This window comes from Oryctolagus cuniculus, chromosome 5 (assembly GCF_051225735.1).
Source record: "Oryctolagus cuniculus isolate XC-2025 breed Fujian yellow rabbit chromosome 5, ASM5122573v1, whole genome shotgun sequence".
In the NCBI taxonomy this organism is placed as follows: domain Eukaryota; kingdom Metazoa; phylum Chordata; class Mammalia; order Lagomorpha; family Leporidae; genus Oryctolagus; species Oryctolagus cuniculus.
The window spans coordinates 46,569,728-46,592,241 of NC_142871.1; the positions used below are offsets into that span (position 1 = coordinate 46,569,728).

A 22,514-nucleotide genomic window follows, 5' to 3' on the forward strand; every position below is an offset into this window, starting at 1 on the left:
TGCTTTCTTTGTGTATTTATTTAATTCAAAGATGTCACTCTCTTTTTCAATGCAAAAAAGCAAACTCATGCTCTGTTTTCAGATATTTATTAAAGGTTAGTTATTAGGAGAGATATAAAGATTTCATTGTGTGCATGACAAATTTCTTTTAACTGAATCAGTGGTTCATAACTAAGCATAAATCATATGGAATTATTTTCTCAGACCAGATTAATTTATTTGACAATTCTTGACAATCTTATGTAATGAAACAAAATCTATAAGGTTTTTTTCATTTCATTTTATTTAACCAATAAAAATTCAAAATTTCTAAAATATATATAGATTTTAAATGATAAAAACATTCCTGTGAATTCAACAATGAAATTTATAGACAGTTGACTAAACTCAATAAAGGTAAAGGTAAATCCTTAGTTAGTTAAAGAGTAAAACTAGATTTTGATCTATTTTGCTAAGCTAATTTTTGCTTTATTTGAATGTTTTCATAAGACACAACATTTAAAATACTTTTGGACAAGTGTGCTTCTCCTGTGTTATTACTATTCCTTTTATATATAATTAATTTTATTTTCAATACAATGCTCTGTGACATCAACACTGCTCTTTGCCTGCTAAGCTGAGTAATTGAATTACAGACTCACATCAATTAAGGGGCAAAGACAAAATATTTTATTGAATTTTTCAATTTCACTAAGAGAATTATAGAAATTTGGGGACTATTATACTGCTACTTTGGAGTCCTTTAATTCATTCATTTAAAAAAAAGATGAAAAGTAATTTCTTACTATATGCTGGATACAATGACAAAATAATAAGTTAAAGAACTTTTTTCTTTAAGAAATGAAGATCTCGTATGGGGAACTGAAATGAAAAAGAGATACAAGACAGAGAGAGACAGGGGCCTTCATGGAGAAGGAATGCCTATCTCGCACCTGGCAGGTCCTGGAAGGTTTTGTGTTATCCAAACTGACCCTGTTAGAAAGGGACTTCATTGTTTTCTCTTGGATAATTAGCAGGACAAGAAGGGGTCAGTATGCTTGAAAGTGGAGAATTCAGATTCTGGACTTGGGCCATTGCCTACTAGCTCTGTAACTTTCATAAATTAATTAAATCTATAATTTTTTTAAATTTATAAAATACAGATAATTATGGTTATAGTTGCCTCCCTCATAAGCTATGGGAAGGCTTCTCAGGAGACTTTTCCTCATTAATAAAACAGAAAATCAAGAAACAGGTGGTCCTGTTGCTTCCCCCTATGTTTCTGTTTGATGATGTTGCCTGGAATTGTAGAAATTAGTGAGGTGAGAGATGACCTCCTGAAGATGCAGGGCAGAGAGCTGGAAAGAACTGAAGCCCTTGAACAAAACTCTTGTCTCTGAACAGATCAATCTCAGATCCTTTCAGCTTGGATTGTTTATATGTAAAATAACGTATTTCCATTTTGTTATAGGTCAAACAGTATGTGTTTTTCTATAACTTTGCTGAATCGAAATTAGGTTTATTATTATATTATTTTTTTCAAAAGCCAGATCAATTGTGTAAAAAGAAATTTGCCTATTTGTGTGTGGCTATAATATGAATGCATATAATAGAAAATAAAATATATGATACTATATGATCCATAAATTTTAAGATTTATTTGAAGTATGTAAACTACAATTGCAGTAAAAGGATGATGTTACCTAGGAAAAGAGGCAAAACACATTTGTGTGATAATCAGTATTAATCCAAATCTAGCTAGTCATCTTATTGGGTTAAAATACAGTTTCAGGAAAGTAAGTTATACAAAGAACTTTGGAAACTCTTGAGGCATACTTTTTTATTCAAATGCATTAATAATCTTCGGGAAACTTTCTAGTATATTAATGAAACATTTCTAGAACTTACTGTGTTTTATAACCTTGATATTTCCACATTTGTTAAATATGATAATCAGAATATTTATAGATTTTGAGTACTTTTTGGTCTTATATTATCCTAGTTTGGCTTTTACTTGGCTTAAAAGTGTTTCTACTTAATACTTCAATCTGTACCATTGTACTTATCTAATTAGTTAATTTATTTAATGGAAGATGAAAACTCAAGGCAGTTTTAGAAATTTCAATAGATATAATCATGTGTTCGAGGCATTGATGCTTAATCAAATATGATCCCAAGGTAAATCAGAAACAAACATTTCAGCACAGAATACTGAGGGACAATCATTAAGCTTCTGCTTACTTTTCAAGAGACAGGATAAGCTTCTTGGTGTAAGTATTCTAATGAGTGTTCTCTGGTTTAGTCTTTGAAGTCAAGTTAGATACCTATGAGGATTGCAATTAGTACAGGGGCACTGATAAAAGGTACACCCCTTCTTTGGTGAAGAACATTTTGCAATTTGCCTGACACAGATATCTGCATTTTTTAATTGAATTGACTTCTAACACTTTATATAATCATGTGAGCATGGTTGAAAGCTCTATGGCAATTACTAAGACTTTGGTCTGAGGATTAATCATGGCGACCCCTGTTCTGTATTTCTTGTGGCTTCCTTCAACCTGGTCATGCACCACAGACCCTCACTGTATTTGCTTTGCAGACATGTCCTTAGGTTGAAATCCTTAAAAATGATTCGTATCCTCACAGAACTAATGAAACATTTTATTCTCTTTTAAACATTGCAGTTCCTAAGAGTTTTAAATTTACAAACAAAAATTGTGAGATAGTAAAACCAAGAGGGCCCGGGTTTTCTTCAGGTCCCAAACTCAGATATATAGTTTATGTTTATAAGATTTCCGTTGTTTTAAAATGCATCATTTGAAATCCATCTGTGGGATGCTGGAGCTGGGCTAGTTGGAAGTTTCATAGCTATGAAGGTAGATTTCAGTTGAGTTGCTTGTTTGAAAGCTAATACATTGTACTGAAGTCCATGGGAAATTGTTTTTACGTACTTACAGTCACTTGCTTTCACATGTTCCTGTGCTCACTGCTCCAGTAATTGAATATTAACTGCCTTACTTATGCATATAAGTGTGGGTTTTTGAATATTCAAACTTAGAGGCTGGCTTTTAAAATAACCTATTATTGTATGGCCCTTAGGGAAAGTGGTACATTTGCTGCAATATGTGAAAATGTGGGCTCCAGAAGGAATATCAGTCCTATGTGATCTTAACATGTCACTTTGATGTTAACAGAACCACTAGGCTGCCCATTAAACATCATTTTAATTTTAAATATGCCTGCTTAGTCCTGTGATCCTAGGCAGGCACTGGTTGTAGTCCCAGCTGCTGCACTTCCCATCCAGCTCCCTGCTAATGTGGTGGGAAAGCAGCCAGAGATGGCCCAAGTCCTTGATTCCTTGCACCCACATGGGAGACTCAGAAGCTCCTGGCTCTTGGCTTCAGCCTGGCCTAGCCCTGGCTGATGCGGCCACTTGAAAAGTGAATCAGCATAGGGAAGATCGCTCTCTCTCTCTCTTCTCTCTGTAACTCTGCCTTTCAAGTAAATAGAAATAAGCACTATTTTCCACACAACTTAAAAGGGCCTCAGTGTCTCTAGCTGGGAATAAGTATGGATTATTGTCTGAACGGATGACATTTCGTGGATTTTACTTGAAGCACCAGCGTATGTTTTCCCACAAATCCTTGATATATACAAGAACATAAAATCACTTTCACACTTATAGAAATAATTAATTGCCTATTTTCATGTATTAGATTTGAAGAAGACTCTCAAGTGTGTGGCATGTATCATACTACGTAGTTTCAAAAACGAATTCTTCATCCAGATATTTTGGTGTTAATGACTATTGATATAAGCCCAAAGAGAAGATTGAGATTCCAATAATATAAAGAAGGAAATGAAGCATTGCCTTTCTGTCGTATAGATCTGTTAATTATGTGCTAAATGGTTCTCTTTTATTTGAGAAAATGGTGTCCCTAGGACCCTGATACATTAGAATACTCACAGATGATGTGGAATAAGCTACATGTCTGCAATATAAAAGCTGAATCACAGCAATAGCAATTTAAATATGAAATATTTTGCCATTTTCTTTCCCTCAATTGCCGTCTTTCATTTCACAATTTTCTGTTTGTATAACTTGTTTTCAATTCCTCTTCTCTGCAGTACTTTTCTCTTTTTAATTCCTTTCCCTGACTTCCAGAACTTTGCTTTCTGTAGTGAGATTTCATTCTCAACGATGCTGAATCCATTTTGATTTTGAAGCTCTCTTCTGTGCTCTGCATATTTTGTGATGATTGATCACAACACAGGCCTTTCAGAAAAACAAATGTTCATTTTTAATATTTCAACAGGGGAAGTTTGATTTCCAGATGAAGAGGTGTGCATTCCCTCCAGACAGCTGCATCTATCTGTGCTTTTTTTATACTCTTTTCCACTCAGACAGAGATCTTGCCACCTTAACAGTCTTTTCCTGGACTTTTCCATATTTTTCTCTTCATTGGATATCTCCTTACTCTCTCCCTGTAAGGGTATCGCCTTACTCTCTCTGTAGTAAGAAAAAATAATTTTATCGCATTTGCTAAGTGTTTTAAACAATTTTTAAAAGATTATTTTGGTGAAATAAAAACTTTCAATAAATTAAATTAAGACAGCATTTGCTTGGCTCTCTTTCTGCCTTCAAGCCAATTTGCATTCTACTGTTTTCTCAGATTAACCCATGCCATACTTATCAAATGAGTGACTTGCACCCTCTGCTTCCTTTTATCACTACCTACCTTCAGTGGTTGCCAAGGGCCCTTAGATATGAAAGCAGATTTTATTCTTATTTAATCTTGAAGTTTATTTTCTTATTTTTAAAATTAATCTTCCCTGGGTTGGCTTCATGGTTTAGCCATGAAGCCTATAGCGTTGCCATATTATATAGGTATAGATTCCTGTCCAGGCTGCTGCATTTGAGATCTGGCTCCCTGCTAATGGCCTGGGAAAAGCAGCGAAGGATGGTCCAAGTACCTGGGCCCCTGCACCCACATGGGAGACCTGGAGGAAGCGCCTGGATCCTCACTTTAGCCTGGCTTAGCCCTGGCCATTGTGGCCATCTGGGGAGTAAATCAATGGATGGAAGACCTACCCACCTCCTTTCTGTAACTCTTACTTTCAAATAAATAACTAAATCATTAAAAATTACTTTCCACAATCCTTGTTGAAATCAGCATTTGAATTGTTTTTATAGATTATAAACTAGAATATTTCTTGATGAGGTGAAAACCTGAGCTCCTCTGTTTATGTTTTCTTTGGGAAAAAAATTGATCACTCTCATAATTTTATTTATATCTCCATGTGGATAACTTTAGACTCTATTCAGGGAAGATACTTTCCTCTAAATGTTTACTCAAAATTTTCACCTGAAATTCTAGTAGAGTTTCAAATTTTACACGTATTACAAGGTAACTAAATTATCTTCAAGCCAATCATAAGATTCCAAACTGTTTTATCACAATAAATACCCTCCTTACTCCTCTGTATTTCGGAATCACATTTCAAAACTCTATTAATTTCTGCTTTCAAGTCTCTAGCTTATTAATTTCTTTCCATATCCATGAACACTTGTCTGATCTAAAAAGTATTGCTTTATAAGTGGAGCATTTATCCAGTGACATTTTTACTGGGTTTCTCTGCTGCAAAGATAGCCCATTTCCCCTGAAAATTATGAACATTTTATCTCTTCAAAACATGGCTGTGTAACTGCCCTGCTATAAAATGCAGTGTGGCTTTCAGTGTCATAAAAAAAATATCTTATTTGCTAAGTGTTTTAAACAATTTTTAAAAGATTATTTTGGTGAAATAAAAAACTCTAAATGAATTAAATTTAACAGAGTGTGTTTGAGCAAATGATGGTTCGTGAGTTGGACAGCACTTAAAAATAAGAGCTCCAGGAAGCTTGACTGAGCCACTTGGGCAGTAAGCTTCTTTATAAGCTGAATGTGGAAGGAAAGGATCCAAAGAGCTCGATTGATTACATCTGGGCTTTTGTCTTGTTTGGATGTAGTCTGACCAGTTACATGCCTGTGATTGGCTGAAGCTCAGCTGCTTCTGATCGTCAGCGATCCAACTATCTGTTATAGAAAATATATTCCAATATACCCCCAAATTGGGTTTCCTTTGGTTAAGGTCCAGCTATCTGTTACAGAAAACACAGTCTCCAGTTATGCAGCTGTTCACAATGTAGGAATTCACTCTACAGAGCTGGCTCAATCCAGTGGCCTCCTGCAAAGATAATTTAACACTTTTCATTATTAATAACACCAAATAAGACTTTTATACAAGCTAGACTGATCCAAAAGAGTGTGTTATTTCAAGAGAATACATTATCGTGTATTCACCTTGCAACTTTTTTCCATCATCTTTTTGTGGCTCTATAACCTATTTTGCTCAAGTTTTTTTTTTTTTATTATTATTATTTGACAGGTAGAGTTATACAGTGAGAGACAGAGAGACAGAGAGAAAGGTCTTCCTTCCATTGGTTCATTCCCCAAAAGGCCACCATGGCTGGAGCTGTACCGATCAGAAGCCAGGAGCCAGGTGCTTCTTCCTGGTCTCCCATGAGGACACAGGGGCCCAAGCACTTGGGCCAGCCTCCACTGCTTTCCCGGGCCACAGCAGAGAGCTGGACTGGAAGAGGAGCAACCAGGACTAGAACCTATATGGGATGCCAGTGCCACAGGCGGAGGATTAACCAAAGGAGCCAGGGCGCCAGCCCCTCAAGTCTTATTTGTATTCTGCCACTTTAAAATTGTCTACCTGGGAGTTGGTATTGCAGTATAGCAGGTAAAGCTGTCACGGAATTCCCAAAGCTTCACTTCTGATCCAGCTGCCTGCTGATAGCCTGGGAAAAGCAACTTAAGATGGCCCAAGTGTTTAGGGCCCTGCCATCCATTTGGGAGACCCCAGGAAACTCATGGCTCTTGGCTTCAGCCTGGTTCAGTCCTGGCTGTTGCAGCCGCCTGGGGAGTGAATCAGCAGATGGAAGATCCGCCCCCAACACACACACTGTCTCTCTATAACTCTGAATTAAAATAAGTAATTAAATATTTTAAAAAACTGTTTATCTGTAAATATGTAGTATTCACTCTTTTAGCATTTTCCATGTAATATCATTAATCAGACTGTGGATAAAACTAATTCTTTTCTGTAGATAATATTGTATCTAGCTCCTAGAGGCACTTATGAAATAAATATTTTGTCACTTAAAATAAGCAAATGCAAATTATTAAATTCCTAAATTGCCTGTTCAACTTGAGGAACAGGATTAGTGAAAAGTGTTTGGTTAAAAAATCACCTCTGAATCTTTCTGAAATTATTTGATTTAGTATTCTCTGTTAAGAATTCCTTCTCTCATGACATTTTCATCTATTTATAAATTTGCATTTTATCAACATTGAATTTTTATTAAAATGTAGATTTTTTTATTGTGATTATAACATCTTCAGATTATGACATCTAATAAGTATATAGAGAAAAGAAAAATAGAAAGTCCAAGAAATTTCCTGAGGACAATTGCTACTTCTTTGACTTAGAATTTTCAGGTACAGGACTGATTTCTCAAACACCTGATTGGCTAATCATTATTCATTTGTTCAGTGAGATCACTTACTGAAGGTCTACTCTGTGCCAAAAACTGTGTGAAATATTGAGGTTAGAAGCAAAGAGAAGTTGGTTTCTATCTGCAGTTTTCCCTTCCAGTATCCTAATTACTTTCTATTTTTGTAGGATAACATTCATGCTTACAATTTCATTTATAATATTTCCAAGCTGAATAATGAGATAAAAGTTACGTGTGTCTACTTCGTATTTTCTGGATCCACATTCTCTGTCTACCGAGGCTAGAGTGCTGGGACTTGTTTCTTCAGGGCTGAATTTCGATCACACTATTCCGTTATATCATTTAATGATGGAACCACTTCTTTCTCTGCATGTAAACTGTGGCCTAGGGGGTCTATCCACAGAAATTTATTCAATTTTTTAAAAAGCTTTATTTATTTTTTTTAAAGTCAAAGTTACACACAGCGAGAGGATAAACAGAGAAGATTGAGGGGGAGAAGAGGAGGGAGGTAAGAGAGAGAAAGAGAGAGAGAGAGAGATTCCATTTACTGGTTGACTCCCCAAATGATCCCAGTGAGTCTTGGCCAAGCTGAAGCTAGGAGCCTGGAACTCCACCTGGGGCTCCCACACGGGTGGGAGAGGTCCAGGTACTTGGTTCATCTGTTGCTTTCTGAGGTACATTAGCAGGGAGTTGCATGAGAAGCAGCAGTGCTCATATGGGATGCCAGAGTTGCAACTCGTGGTTTAAGTTGCTGCGTTACAGCACTGCACACCCTCATTTAAATTTTAAGATTGAAATTTTAACTGGAAAGTATGGCTAAATATAAATAATCAGAAAATCTGCCTTATAAGCACGTTTATAAATACATATATCTATATATATACACTTACTTTTTATATATAATACAACATATTCTAAAATAAATTCTTGATGTTATTTTTCCTTAAAGAGCCCCAGTGAGTCCTAAAATCGATGCATATGAAAAACCATGCATATGACAAATATTTTTTTCCAAATTATACATTTATTTTAGCTAAGTGTCAAGTTTCTATTTGAAATTCTAAGTATAATTCAGATTTCCACTCAAGTTCTTATTATTCTTGGAATTATATGCTTCTGCTAATAAAATTAGTCCAGGGGCTGGTGCTGTGGCATAGTGGGTAAAGCTGCCACTTGTAGTGCTGGCATTCCAAATGGGCGCTGTTTCAAGACCTAGCTGCTCCACTTCTGATCCAGCTCTCTGTTATGGCCTGGGAAAGCAATAGAAGATGGCCCAAATCCTTGGGCACCCACATGACAGACCCTGAAGAAGCTCCTGACTCCTGGTTTCTGATTGGCTGGTGCAGCTATCTGAGGAGTGAACCAGAGAAGGGAAGACCTCTCTCGCTCACTCACTCTCTCTCCCTCTGCCTCTCTGTAACTTTGCCTTTCTAATAAATAAATATTTTTTTAAAAAAAAGAAAATCAGTTCCATTTGCTACTCAAAATGCACACTTTCAACATCTCAGAGGAGGGAATAATTATTTCATGGTAACAGGACTACCAAGACAAACCTCAATAATGAAAATAAACAAACAAATAATGAAATTTGCTCTGAAAACATAGTATAGGAGAATTTTTCTAATACTGTTATTAGCTTTTCTCGCAATTGATTTTACAAATCAAATTGCTGTAGAAGATGGAAAGGGATTTGGAGTGACAAGAGGTACCTGTCCCTTTAGCTTTGAAGCACACACATCTAAGACTGCTGAGACAGGCATTTCTCTGTCTGGCATTTACAGGAATGGGACTTTGTATCAGCTCACGGGATTTCTTTCTGTCCTTCTATTAGATTTATGCATTACACTTATCCTTAATCTAGGTGGAGTCTGCCTTCCCCAAATGTTATACACACTGAAGAATAAAAAGTCAAGTGATCTGTTTCTCAATTATAACTTCTTCTTTTATTACAAAACTACATTATTTGTTTAATGCTTTAAATATATTGATATCTTCATTTTTACTCTAAATTTTTAATTGCTCAAGAAATGCATTACTCTCATAATATTCCAATAGAATAACAAGATGATACTTTGGAAGGGAAATATGTACTATTCTGATCTATGATTTCCAATCATTTTTCATTTTCTTACATTTAATTTTCTCCCAATCACATTGGAAAAAGCTAAATCCAAATATATATATATATATATATATTTAATTAAAGCATCAAATTCTTTGTTTTATAGATTAAAATGCATAGAATGATTTTAACAAGAAAGATAGTCATTTTCTTAGTAATTGAGCAAACACTTAAGGTGAAAGGAATTAAGAGACATCAAACATTACATATATATATAAATTTTTTTGCTGAATTGAACTCTATCGTGTTAAGCTACTAAGATGAATAAGATAAATTCTACTTAGATTCTAAAACAAAATACATGGTTTGATGAGGTGAAGATTTTCTGGGAAAAAATAGTGTAGCTGATTTATACTACCTATTGTAAATGATACTGCCAGCTTATTTAGTTTTTTTAACCTCTAGGAATAAGATTATTTTGATAAATTATTCATATTTCTGCATTGTTCACCTGTTTCAATTTGCATATCTGGCAGCAAATAGGTCCTTCTTTCAGGCTTAAGTCCCCTTGGTCAGACAGGATGGCCGAAGGCTGCTTCATGATTAATTTTGTCTCAATAGGGTAATTATCATACTGAAATGAGGTAAGGCACCTGAAATATGCTTTCCTGGAGCAAGAAGTACAAGAGGCTTAGCTTATGAGCTTCTGAGGTGTACAGTAACTTTCAAATATTAATGCTCTTCTATTCTGAGAGTACACACATCCAAAGGTAATAATGCATTTTATATGAATAGAACACAATAACTTAGAGCCTGTTGTAGCAGCTCATTGGTTTGCCAGATAATTTGTCATTAGTTGCTAGTATCTTATTTAAAAAGATATATGTGTTTTGGTTTTCCCATAATTTTTTCATCTACAGACAGGCTAAATATCTGGTAATATTGCATTATTAGCAAGATATTTCTAAAACAAAATGTTTCAATTTCTTCTTTGAAAAAGAGTGGGAAAGGGGAGGGTTGCAGGTGGGAGGGACGTTATGGGGGGAAGCCATTGTAATCCATAAGCTGTACTTTGGAAATTTATATTCATTAAATAAAAGTTAAAAAAAAAAGAATCTTGATTCTGGGATCACTATTTTTAATGATTCACAACACACTAGTGAACTATTTTTGTTTTTGTTTTTTGTTGTTTTTTGATGAGCCAAGCATTAGGGAGAACTCAGAGAGGGAATTGAGATAGAACAGAAAAAAGAGCCCATAGGAAATAAGCATAAAACATGGTCATTCAATGTGCACACAGCCGGCAAAAGACAGATTAGGGTGACAATGTGACTCTGCTAAGAACTGATGAATCTGTCCAGGCACTCAAATGGGGGACTCCGGGAAATCAGGAACATGTTTCTCAACTTAACCATCAAGGAAAAAGCTGACAGAGAAACTGAATGGTCAGTGGGAGGAGTAATATGGTTCCAAGAAAACCATTTATAATTCACAAATATACCAAATGGTCCATAGAATTTTATGTGTGGCTTAATTGTGTAAGATAAATGACATAAGAGGATATAAAGCAAAAGGAGAAGACAAAAAAAAATCAGCTGCAAAATTCTAAGGTTGTTCACCAATAGAAAAAATCCTAAAATAGTTTTAAAATGTAGTCACAGACTACAATTCTTTAATATGATGAGATCCCCAAAGAGTGAGACATTTGAGCATTCCAGAGCTCTTTGTTGATCTTTTCTGTGTACATATTCTTTTCTTCCTCATAACCATTTTTAAGAACTAAGTATTAAATAAGGGGCTATTAAACACTAATTACATAAGAATAGAATTAAAACAATACGCGGAGTTGTATCATGAATATAGTATCTATGTAGACGACTGATTACTAATTGTGTCATCTATTATAGGTTGGAGAAACATGCTAGTTGAAAAAATGAAAATTAATTATAAACAAATCATAGGTCAACAGTATTTAGTTTTGGGTAAAGATAGTTTATTTGAAGAAAAACTAAAATAATAATCACATATATAGAAATAACAATATATATTTATATGATGTAAAATGAAAAAAATGGCTTTTTCATGATTATGATTGTTATAAATGAATAATTATCTCAAAAACAAATGATTAAGCATGAGTTAGAAATTGAATCTCTTGTTTGGCTGAAAAACATGAAATCTTTGCTTATGATTGCTTGTCAAATCATTTTGGTGCAATATTGTTATTTCCTAACTCTAACAAGTATCACAAAGTTAAATAAGCTGCATTTAATCAATGCTGGATAATAATTAAATGAAAGATTTAATATAGATGTATATAAACCACTACTTTTTTTTTCTGCTCATTCATTTTTCCCCAATAGCTTTTATTTAAGGAATACAAATTTCATGCATTTCATAAGTACAACTTTAGAAACATAGTGATTCCTCTTACCATATCCACCCTCCCATCCACACTCCTATCCCTCCCACTCCTCCTTCTCTCATTCCCAGTTCCATTCTCCACTAATATCTATTTTCATTTAACTTTATACACAAAAGACCAACTCTATACTAAGTAAGAATTCAACACTTTGCATGATAAAAGCAAAGCAAATCAAATCAAATCAAATCAAAACAAAACAAAACAAAAAACTGTCCCACAACAGTCAGACAAAGGCTGTTCAAAGTCATTGCATCTCAAAGTTAATTTCAATTTTTTAGAAACTTTACTAACTTTAAAGAAGCACCCAAGAATGATATATACTTTGCAAGCACTTAGACATAACCATAACTTATGAGACATAATAATATCCTCCACTTAATACTTTAAAATTAAGTCCTTGAGAATGAGTTTTATCATTAATTAAGGAAGCTCCTAAGTAACAAGCAATGGAGTTGGACACTAAGAATCACTAAAACTTATGAGAGATAAAAATTTCCTCCACTTAATAAACTAAAACTAAAAAAAATCTTTTAGAACAAGTTTTACTGTTGACTGTCATAATAAAATTCTCTGAGGACAGAGGTCCTACATGGGAAGTTAGTGCACAGTGACTCCTGTTGTTAATTTAACAATTAGCACTCTTAGTATAACATCAGTGATCATCTGAGGCTACTGACACGAGCTGTCTAGGCTATGGAAGCCTTTTGAATCCTCAAACTCTATCAGTATTTAGACAAGTTCATAAGCAAAGTTAAGTTCTCTCCCCCTTCAGAGAAAAATAACTGCTTTGATGACCACTTCTTTCCACTGGGGTCACACCAACTGAGGTCCTTCTTGCAGGACATTTTTTTTGCCACAGTGTCTTGGCTTTTCATGACTGAAATGTTCTAGTGGGCTTTTCAACAAGACTAGAATGCCTTAAAGGCTTATTCTGAGGTCAGAGTGCTATTTAAAGTGATTGTCATTCTATGAATCTGCTTTGTGGACTGCTTCCCAAGTTGGAACATTCACTCCTTTTTAATTCCATCCATCATAATTACCAGACACTTAATTCTATTTATATGATCACTTTAACACTTAATTCTACCCATATGATCACTTTAACACTGAAGATAGTATTTTTACCACCCAACTTAAGGGGACTTGTGGTCCTATGACAAGTTTTTTAAACTATACACTTAGAGGTAAGTACATAGGGATGTATATAGAACTATACAGCTTTACAGTTATGAACTTCATACACTTCATAATTACAACTTCAGGAACATGGTGACATTTACACCTAATTTAGAACCAATACCTGAAAGTTTCTAATAAAGTGTAAGAAGAATAAATGAACAAAGGTAAATATCTAAAATAAATGACTAAATCTTGCTTTCAATATTATTAAAATTTAATGTTGAAAACAGTAGAAATTGTCCTAAAACAATTGTAAGTGAAATGTGAAATGAGTCATTGTCTTTTGAAATATTTTTATCTACATTATTTTTCATTCTAATTGATTAAACATACATAAATATTTATCACATATATTTCTGTGTTCTGTTTCTTTAAACACAAAATTCAGAATAAAAGGAAAAAAAAAAAACAGCCAAAAGTCTGCTAAGAGAGAAAGATTATAAAATGAAGCTTACTCACACCCTTACAATACATGTTGTAGCCCAGGGCCACCTTGACAGTGATGGGCACCTCATCAGTACAAGGACTGACATCTTAGAGTTGAGGCTCCATCTAGAAATTGGTTGTTCTGGGCTTTACTCTCATCTTAGCCAGTGACCTCCAATGAGCCATTTCAGTTGTATCTAAATGCCCTATCCATTTCAAAAGCCTGATAATACAGAAATGATTTATACGGCTGGCACCACGGTCACTAGGCTAATCCTCCGCCTTGCGGCGCTGGCACACCGGGTTCTAGTCCCGGTCGGGGTGCCGGATTCTGTCCCGGTTGCCCCTCTTCCAGGCCAGCTCTCTGCTGTGGCCAGGAAGTGCAGTGGAGGATGGCCCAAGTGCTTGGGCCCTGCACCCCATGGGAAACCAGGAGAAGCACCTGGCTCCTGCCATTGGATCAGTGCGGTGCGCCGGCCGCCGCGCACTGGCCGCGGCAGCCATTGGAGGGTGAACCAACGGCAAAAGGAAGACCTTTCTCTCTGTCTCTCTCTCTCACTGTCCACTCTGCCTGTCCAAAAAAAAAAAAAATTATTGATAAGTAATTCTGACATATTCAAATTCAGGTGCCAAATAAACTCTAAGTGATACTTCATGGTCAGTTAAAAGTGAGAAACAATGTTTTTTAAAATCATTATGCTTGGGGTTGGTGCCATGGCTCACTTGGTTAATCCTACAACTGCGGTGCTGGCATCCCCTATGGAAGCTGGGTTCTAGTCCCGGTTGCTCCTCTTCCAGTCCAGCTCTCTGCTGTGGCCCAGGAAGGCAGTGGAGGATGGCCCAAATGCTTGGGCCCCTGCACCCGCATGGGAGACCAGGAAGAAGTATCTGGCTCCTGGCTTCAGATCGGCGCAGCACCAGCCATAATGGCCTTTTGAAGAGTGAAACAATGAATGGAAAACATTTCTCTCTCTCTCTCTCTCTCACTGTCTATAACTCTACCTGTGAAATAAATAAATAAATAAAATTATTGTGCTTTAATTTTGTTCATTTTTTTGGTCTACATAAGCCTTATTCTCCCCCTTCCCTTAATAATGTGCTCATTTCTCTGAAATTCAGAGCACCAAGGACAAAACGTTTTACATTTCATTTTTAAACTGACATTTCTCGTTCACATCATTTTTTGCTGTTAGACTATATTTCTGAAATAGTACTTTGTACTAATTTGTTTATCTTTTTCTTTCTAAGAACCAGGGAAATCTCCTGATACCAAACCAGGGACTGTAAAAGTCACAACACAAGGTAAGCAATAAAACATTTAAAAAAAATGCTTTTAAGTCCATAGCACTTTGCTGACAAAAATGCCAGCTGTTTATTGCAGAATAGCACCATCTGCTGGATTATTACAGAAAACATTCTTGCAGACACACATGTCAGGTACTTCTTAATTGGAGTAAGCTTGATTGAGTAGTGACAAATGTGCAGAGGAATTACTGAAGGACCCAAGAATTAGTATGTGCCTCCAAGTTTCAGTATTTGAACTTACACAAAAGCCAGAGTAAGCCAGAGAAAGAGATGGAGATAGATATGTGCAAATATCAAGTGATACATATATTTTCTAGTGATTTTTAGTTATGCATCATAATTTGTGTCATGTTAGAAAAACATGATGTATTAATATTATTGCATAAAAATGAAAACCCTAAAAATTGGGTTCTAGATATGTCTGCAAAATAATTACACTTGGGGGTGGCTTCAAGATGGTGGAATAGGGAGGGAGCTTACTGGTTGTCCAGGAGAAGATAGTTTATTAAAAGTGGAGATAGTGTAGTCTCAGGGAAGAGTTAGGGAAAAAAACAACAGAGGAAACTCTTCTGTAATCAGAGGGACGTGGTGGACCTAAGTAAAGGGCACAGGCATTCACGGCTCAGGACCCCAGCTGCCAAGAGCCTCTGCACCAGCATTGGAAAGTGAAGTGAGATGAAAATGCAGTAGCCCGAGACACTGGCAGAAAAGTGACAGGAAGAGCATAGAGGGAATGAAGCTTGAAGCTCTGTGGGGGAAAGCACACCAGGCTAACTAGAGGACAGAAAAAATAAAAGGGAAGGTACGGACATGATTCTGTCCCTCCAATCACCTTACCAAGACGTATGAGCCAACAGAGCAGGTGCCATTTTATACATACATAACAGCTGCGCCAGCTTGGGGCTGCATCCAGCAATCAGTTGAGCAGAAAAACGTGACTCTGGTGGGGAGTAAAAACAGGAGACTAAGATCTAGTGAATGTGTGGAGCTTTTGACTGGGACTGTGGGAAAAAAAAAAAAAAAAAAAAAAAAAAAAAAAAAAAAAAAAAAAAAACTAAGGGTGTGTGGGAGAACTCACAGTGTGGGTGAGACTTTGAGTAGTCTCCGTGGAAGATGCCACAAGGTTGGGCAGCCCTGACTACCTGGTAAGAGACATTGTGGGGAAATCCGAGCTAACACTGAGGACTGCACCGATCCTTTGTGTGGTCCTTGGGACAGAGCAGACGAATATTATACCCACTGGGGCTAGCACTCAGGCACTGGTCACCATCAAGGAAAAGAGCTCAGCTGAGCAGAATTACTTCCCTTCTGATTAAAGAGAGAGAGAGAAAGATTTACCACACCAAACCTGGGTGTGTCACCTTAGGCACAGCCTTAACCCTGAAGAACTGAATAGAATTCTCTGGCCACACCCACCACAAGCCTCTAGACATTCACTGAAAGCAGACAGTCCACTTATCTACCGAAACATAGTACAACAAGAAAAGCCACCATCGTGAGAAAAAATAAAAAAGGAGAAACCAGCTAGTATCTCTACAATGCCAAACAACAAATGCACAAACAAGGAAACAAGAACAAGAAAGACAACATGATGCTCCCAAAAGAACATGACATTTCAATACAAGATTATGAAGACAACAAGATAGAAGAAATGCAAGAAATAGAACTCAAAAAATTTATGATAAGAATATTTAGAAGTAATCAAAAACAAATTCATGAAATACTGAAATCCATGCAGGGCATGAAAGAAAATCTCGCTCATGAAAATGAAATCTTAAAAAGGAATCAAAATGCAATGAGGAATTTAACAAAACATGAAATTGAGATATTGAAGAGAAATCAATATGAAATGAAGAATTCAATAGAACAAATAAAAACACAGCTAAGAGCCTTAAAAACAGAATCAGTGAGGCAGAAGAGAGAATATCGGACATAGAAGACAGAGCACAAGAATGTATACAAACAAACCAAGACAAGAAGAGGAAATTAGAAATCTGAAAAATATTGTCTGTAATCTACAGGATACTATTGAAAAAACCAACATTCTGGTTCTAGGAGTTCCTGAAGGCATGGATAGAGAGAAAGGATTAGAAGGCCTTTTTAGTGAGATACTAGCAGAAAACTTCCCGGGTTTGGAGAAGGACAGAGACATCCAAGTACAGGAAGCACACAGAACTCCCAATAAACATGACCAGAAGAGATCCTCACCAGAACACATTGTAATGAAACTCACCACAGTCAAACATAAAGAAAAAATTCTAAAATGTGCGAGAGAGAAATGCCAGATCACTCTCAGAGGATCTCCAATTAGACTCACAGCTGACTTCTCATTAGAAACCCTACAGGCTAGGATGGGATGGTGAGATATAGCCCAAGTACTAAGAGAAAAAAAGCTGCCATCCCAGAATATTATATCCTGCAAAGCTCTCATTTGTGAGTGAAGGTGGAATAAAGACCTTTCATAGCAAACAGAAATTGAAAGAATTTGTCACCATTCGTCCAGCCCTGCAAAAGATGCTCAAAGATGTGTTATACACAGAAAAACAGAAACATGGCCATCAATAAAAAAGAAAGTAAAAGAAGAAAATCACTCAGTAAAAGATCACAGGAAGTATATATTAGAAATATCTTTGGAAAAATGGCAGGGCAAATTCATTACTTATCAACAGTCACATAGAATGTAAATGCCCTCAACTCTCAAGTTAAAAGACACAGACTGCCTGAATGGATTAAAAAACAAAACCAATCTATTTGCTGCTTACAAGAAACACATCTTTCCAATAATGATGCAAGCAGACTGAAAGTGAAAGTTTGGAAAAATATATTTCATGCCAACAGAAACCAAAAAAGAGCTGGTGCAGCCTTCTTAATATCAGACAAAATAAACTTTAACACAAAAACTGTCAAGGGAGAGAAAGAGGGGCACTATATAATGATTAAGGGATTGATTAAACAAGAAGATGTAACTATTATAAATGTATATGCACATAATTACAGGCACTGGTCTATTTAAAAAATATGATAAGGAACTTAAAGGGAGACTTAGACTCCAATATAACAGTACTCCAGTTTCAGCAATGGACAGATCAACCAGTCAGAAAATAAAAATGGTAACAGCAGATTTAATCAACACCACAGACCAAATGATCTAACAGATATCTATAGAACTTTTCGTCCTACACTGAAAGAATAAATAAAAAGAGTCATCAGAAATTAATACAAAGAGTTGTATGCCAGCAAACTGAGAAATCTATCAGAAATGGATAGATTCCTGGACACATACAACCTACCTAAATTGAACCATGAAGACATAGAAAACCTAAACAGACCTATAACTGAGACAGAAACTGAATCAGTAATAAAGGCCCTCCCAACAAAGAAAAGCCTTGCATTGGATGGATTCACTGATGATTTCTACCAGACATTTAAAGAAGAACTAACTCCAATTCTCCTCCAACTATTCAGAACAATCAAAAAAGAGGGAATCCTCCCAAATTCTTTCTATGAAGAATGAAACAACACATCAGAAAGATCATCCACCCAGACCAAGTGGGATTTATCCCTGGCATGCAGGGATGGTTCAGTGTTCGCAAATCAATGTGTTAATGTGACACCACATTAACAAACAGCAGAAGAAAACCCATGATTATCTCAATAGATGCAGAGAAACCATTTGATAAAATATACACCTTTTCATGATGAAAACTCTAAGCAAACTGGGTATACAAGAAACATTCTTAAACACAATAAAGGCAATTTATGAAAAGTCCATAGCCAGCATCCTATTGAATGGGGAAAAGTTGGAAGCATTTCCACTGAGATCTGGTACTAGACAGGGATGCCCACTCTTAACCACTGCTATCCAATATAGTTCTGGAAGTTTTAGCCAGAACTATTAGGCAAGAATAAGAAATTAAAGGGATACAAATTGGGAAAGAAGAAGTCAAACTAGTCAAACTATCCCTCTTTGCAGATGATATGATTCATTATTTAGGGCATCCAAAGAACTCTATTAAGAGACTATTGGAACTCATAAAAGAGTTTGGCAAAGAACAAGGATATAAAATCAATGCACAAAAATCAACAGCCTTTGTATATACAGGCAATGCCATGGCTGAGAAAGAACTTCTAAGATCAATCCCATTCACAATAGCCACAAAACCATCAAATACCTTGGAATAAACTTAACCAAGGACATCAAAGATCTCTACGATGAGAGTTACAAAATCTTGAAGAAAGAAATAGAAGAGGATACCAAAACATGGAAAAATCTTCCATGTTCATGGATTGAACAATTAATATCATCAAAATGTCATTTCTTCCAAAAGCAATTTATAGATTAAATGTGATACCAATCAAAATACCAAAGAAATTCTTCTCAGATCTGGAAAAAAATGATGGTGAAATTCATATTGAGGTACAGAAGATCTAGAGTAGCTAAAGCAATCTTTTTTTTTTTTTTTTTTTTTTTTTTTTGACAGGCAGAGTAGACAGCAAGAGAGAGAGACAGAGAGAAAGGTCTTCCTTTTGCCGTTGGTTCACTCTCCAATGGCCGCCGCGGCCGGCGCGCGGCGGCCGGCGCATCGTGCTGATCCGAAGCCAGGAGCCAGGTGCTTCTCCTGGTCTCCCATGGGGTGCAGGGCCCAAGGACTTGGGCCATCTTCTACTGCATTCCCGGGCCATAGCAGAGAGCTGGCCTGGAAGAGGGGCAACTGGGACAGAATCCAGTGCCCCGACCTGGACTAGCACCCGGTGTGCCAGCACCGCAAGGCGGAGGATTAGCCTATTGAGCCACGGCGCCGGCGACTAAAGCAATCTTGTACAACAAAAGCAAAGCCAGAGGCATCACAATACCAGGTTTCAGGACATACTACAGGGCAGTTATAATCAAAACTCCATGGTACTGTTACAGAAACGGATGGGTAGACCAATGGAACAGAATAGAAACACCAGAAATCAATCCAAACATCTACAGGCAACTTATATTTTTTCAAGGATTAAAACAAATTCCTGCATTCCTTGCATTTAAATTGTATTTATGTATGGAGTATCACGTGGTATTTTGATGCAGTTGTACATTGTGTAATCTCAATCAGATTAAATATATCTATCTTATCAAACAGTTAACATTTCCCTATGACAAAAATATTAAAAATCTGATTTAAACTTTTTTCTTTTTATAGGAAAATACATAGTACATTAATATTACCTGTAATCATCCAATTGTGCAGTATAACAACAGAACTTCTTATCCCTATCTATTTATATCTTAGTAACAGTTAGTCAACCGTTCCTCGTCCTTCCCTTCTTCCTACTCTTATAAGTATCCTTGTAATTATTATATGCGTAGATATATTTCTAAATTCAAAATGTTATAAATACAGATTATCTATAAATTTTCAGTATTATTAGTTTAAGCATATTAAAAAAGAACATGTCACAAATAGTAGTATTTTGTTTGTAAATTCACTTTTTTGTATAAGAAATAAGATACCAATAATGTAAGGCATAGAAAAAACAACTATGCTAAATTAAATTGAAGTATATTTTCTTTTTTTTCCTGAGCTTTAGATCCTGTTATGCTGCTTAATCTTTATAGGAGCACATTAGTTTTTTTAATGTTTTGCAATTTTGGTTCTTGTGCTGGATTCCTTTTATTATAAGGATGTTGTGAAAACCAAAGAATAAGTGTTGAAAGTGATTTGGGAATTGCAGCACAGAATAAATGTTCAAAATGTTCCAGGATGCTGGTGCTAACTGGTCCTTGACATTCTATTCCACTCAAATGGAATTAATGTGCAGGGAAGTGCACAATCTCATATTTAACTAATGTGAACTAAGATTTCTCTGAGTGAGTAGAGTTCTTGAATGTATTTTACTTTTGCTTGGAACAAACCCCAGACTACTGAGGCTCTTCTGAAAATATTTCTGGTTAATAATACCCATGAGTTGCAACCTGAATCCAGATTTAGATTCAAGATCCTGAATTAAATGAATACTAACGCCGAGGAAGTTAGAATTAAAAAGTGATTAATGTGGTTGGTGCCTTATTCTTTGTGGAAAAGATGACTTAAGTTTGCTAAAAGAAGGAAGGCATATTTGTCCCCATTCTGGAAATGGGGCATTTCATACACAATATCCCAAAGGCAAATGTCATTTGCAAACTAGTACACAATTCCTTACTGGTTTTGCACAGTTTATTTGTGGACTATAACAATTTCAAACCTAAACTGAAGTTACATTAAGCACATATTAATAAATTAGAGCTCTTGTCTATGTAACTCATATTTTAATTCCTTTTTTTCTATATATATATATATATATATTTTTTTTTTTTTGACAGGCAGAGTGGATAGTGAGAGAGACAGAGAGAAAGGTCTTCCTTTTGCCGTTGGTTCACCCTCCAATGGCCGCCACGGCTGGCACGCTGTGGCCGGCACACCACGCTGATGCGAAGGCAGGAGCCAGGTGCTTCTCCTGGTCTCCCATGGGGTGCAGGGCCCAAGCACTTGGGCCATCCTCCACTGCACTCCCTGGCCACAACAGAGAGCTGGCCTGCAAGAGGGGCAACCGGGACAGAATCCGGTGCCATGACCGGGACTAGAACCCGGTGTGCCAGCACCGCAAGGCGGAGGATTAGCCTAGTGAGCCGCGGCGCTGGCCCTCTATATGTTTTTTGTTCTGAGGTTTATAAGTCTCCATATGAAATGATGTTTCCATGTTTTAATCTTTATCACTGAATTAGATGGATTCATTAGGGTATAGTTGACCACTGAATATCTGAATATGCAGAATATACTTTGAAATTCTGCAGAAAGGTCATTTAGTATGTTTTTTTTTAACTTTTATTTAATGAATATAAATTTCCAAAGTACGGCTTATGGATTACAATGGCTTCCCCCCCATAACGTCCCTCCCACCCACAACCCTCCCCTTTCCCACTCCTTCTCCCCTTCCATTCACATCAAGATTCATTTTCGATTCTCTTTATATACAGAAGATCAGTTTAGCATACATTAAGTAAAGATTTCAACAGTTTGCTCCCACACAGAAACATAAAGTGAAAAATAATAGATGATTTTTTAAATGATGATGAAATCAGATCAGAACTATTGTCATGTTTAATCCCAGTGAGAGTAAAGTTGGGAGTTGATAATTTCTTTCTTTCTTTCTTTTTTTTTTTTTTTTTTTTTTTTTTTTTTTTTTTTTTTTTTACAGAGGATCAGTTTAGTATACATTAAGTAAAGATTTCAACAGTTTGCACCCCCATAGAAACACAAAGTGAAATATACTGTTTGAGAACTCGTTATAGCATTAAGTCTCAATGCACAGCACATTAAGGACAGAGATCCTACATGAGGAGCAAGTGCACAGTGACTCCTGTTGTTGACTTTACAAATTGACACTCCTGTTTATGGCATCAGTAATCTCCCTATGCACCAGTCATGAGTTTCCAAGGCTATGGAAGCCCCTTAAGTTCTCCGACTCTTATCTTGTTTAGACAAGGTCATAGTCAAAGTGGAGGTTCTCTCCTCCCTTCAGAGAAAGGTACCTCCTTCTTTGAAGACCTGTTC

The 22,514-nt window shown here is 36.2% G+C and overlaps 1 protein-coding gene across 1 annotated transcript in view; it reads left to right on the forward strand.

Moving 5' to 3' along the window:
- TRDN (triadin) overlaps positions 1-22,514 on the forward strand; it is a gene marked incomplete at its 5' end in the record, with an annotated part of 426,652 nt that overhangs the window by 227,426 nt on the left and 176,712 nt on the right. Inside the window, 1 exon segment of the mRNA NM_001082743.1 lies at positions 14,884-14,937. Within this exon segment, the coding sequence (NP_001076212.1) occupies positions 14,884-14,937 (54 nt within the window).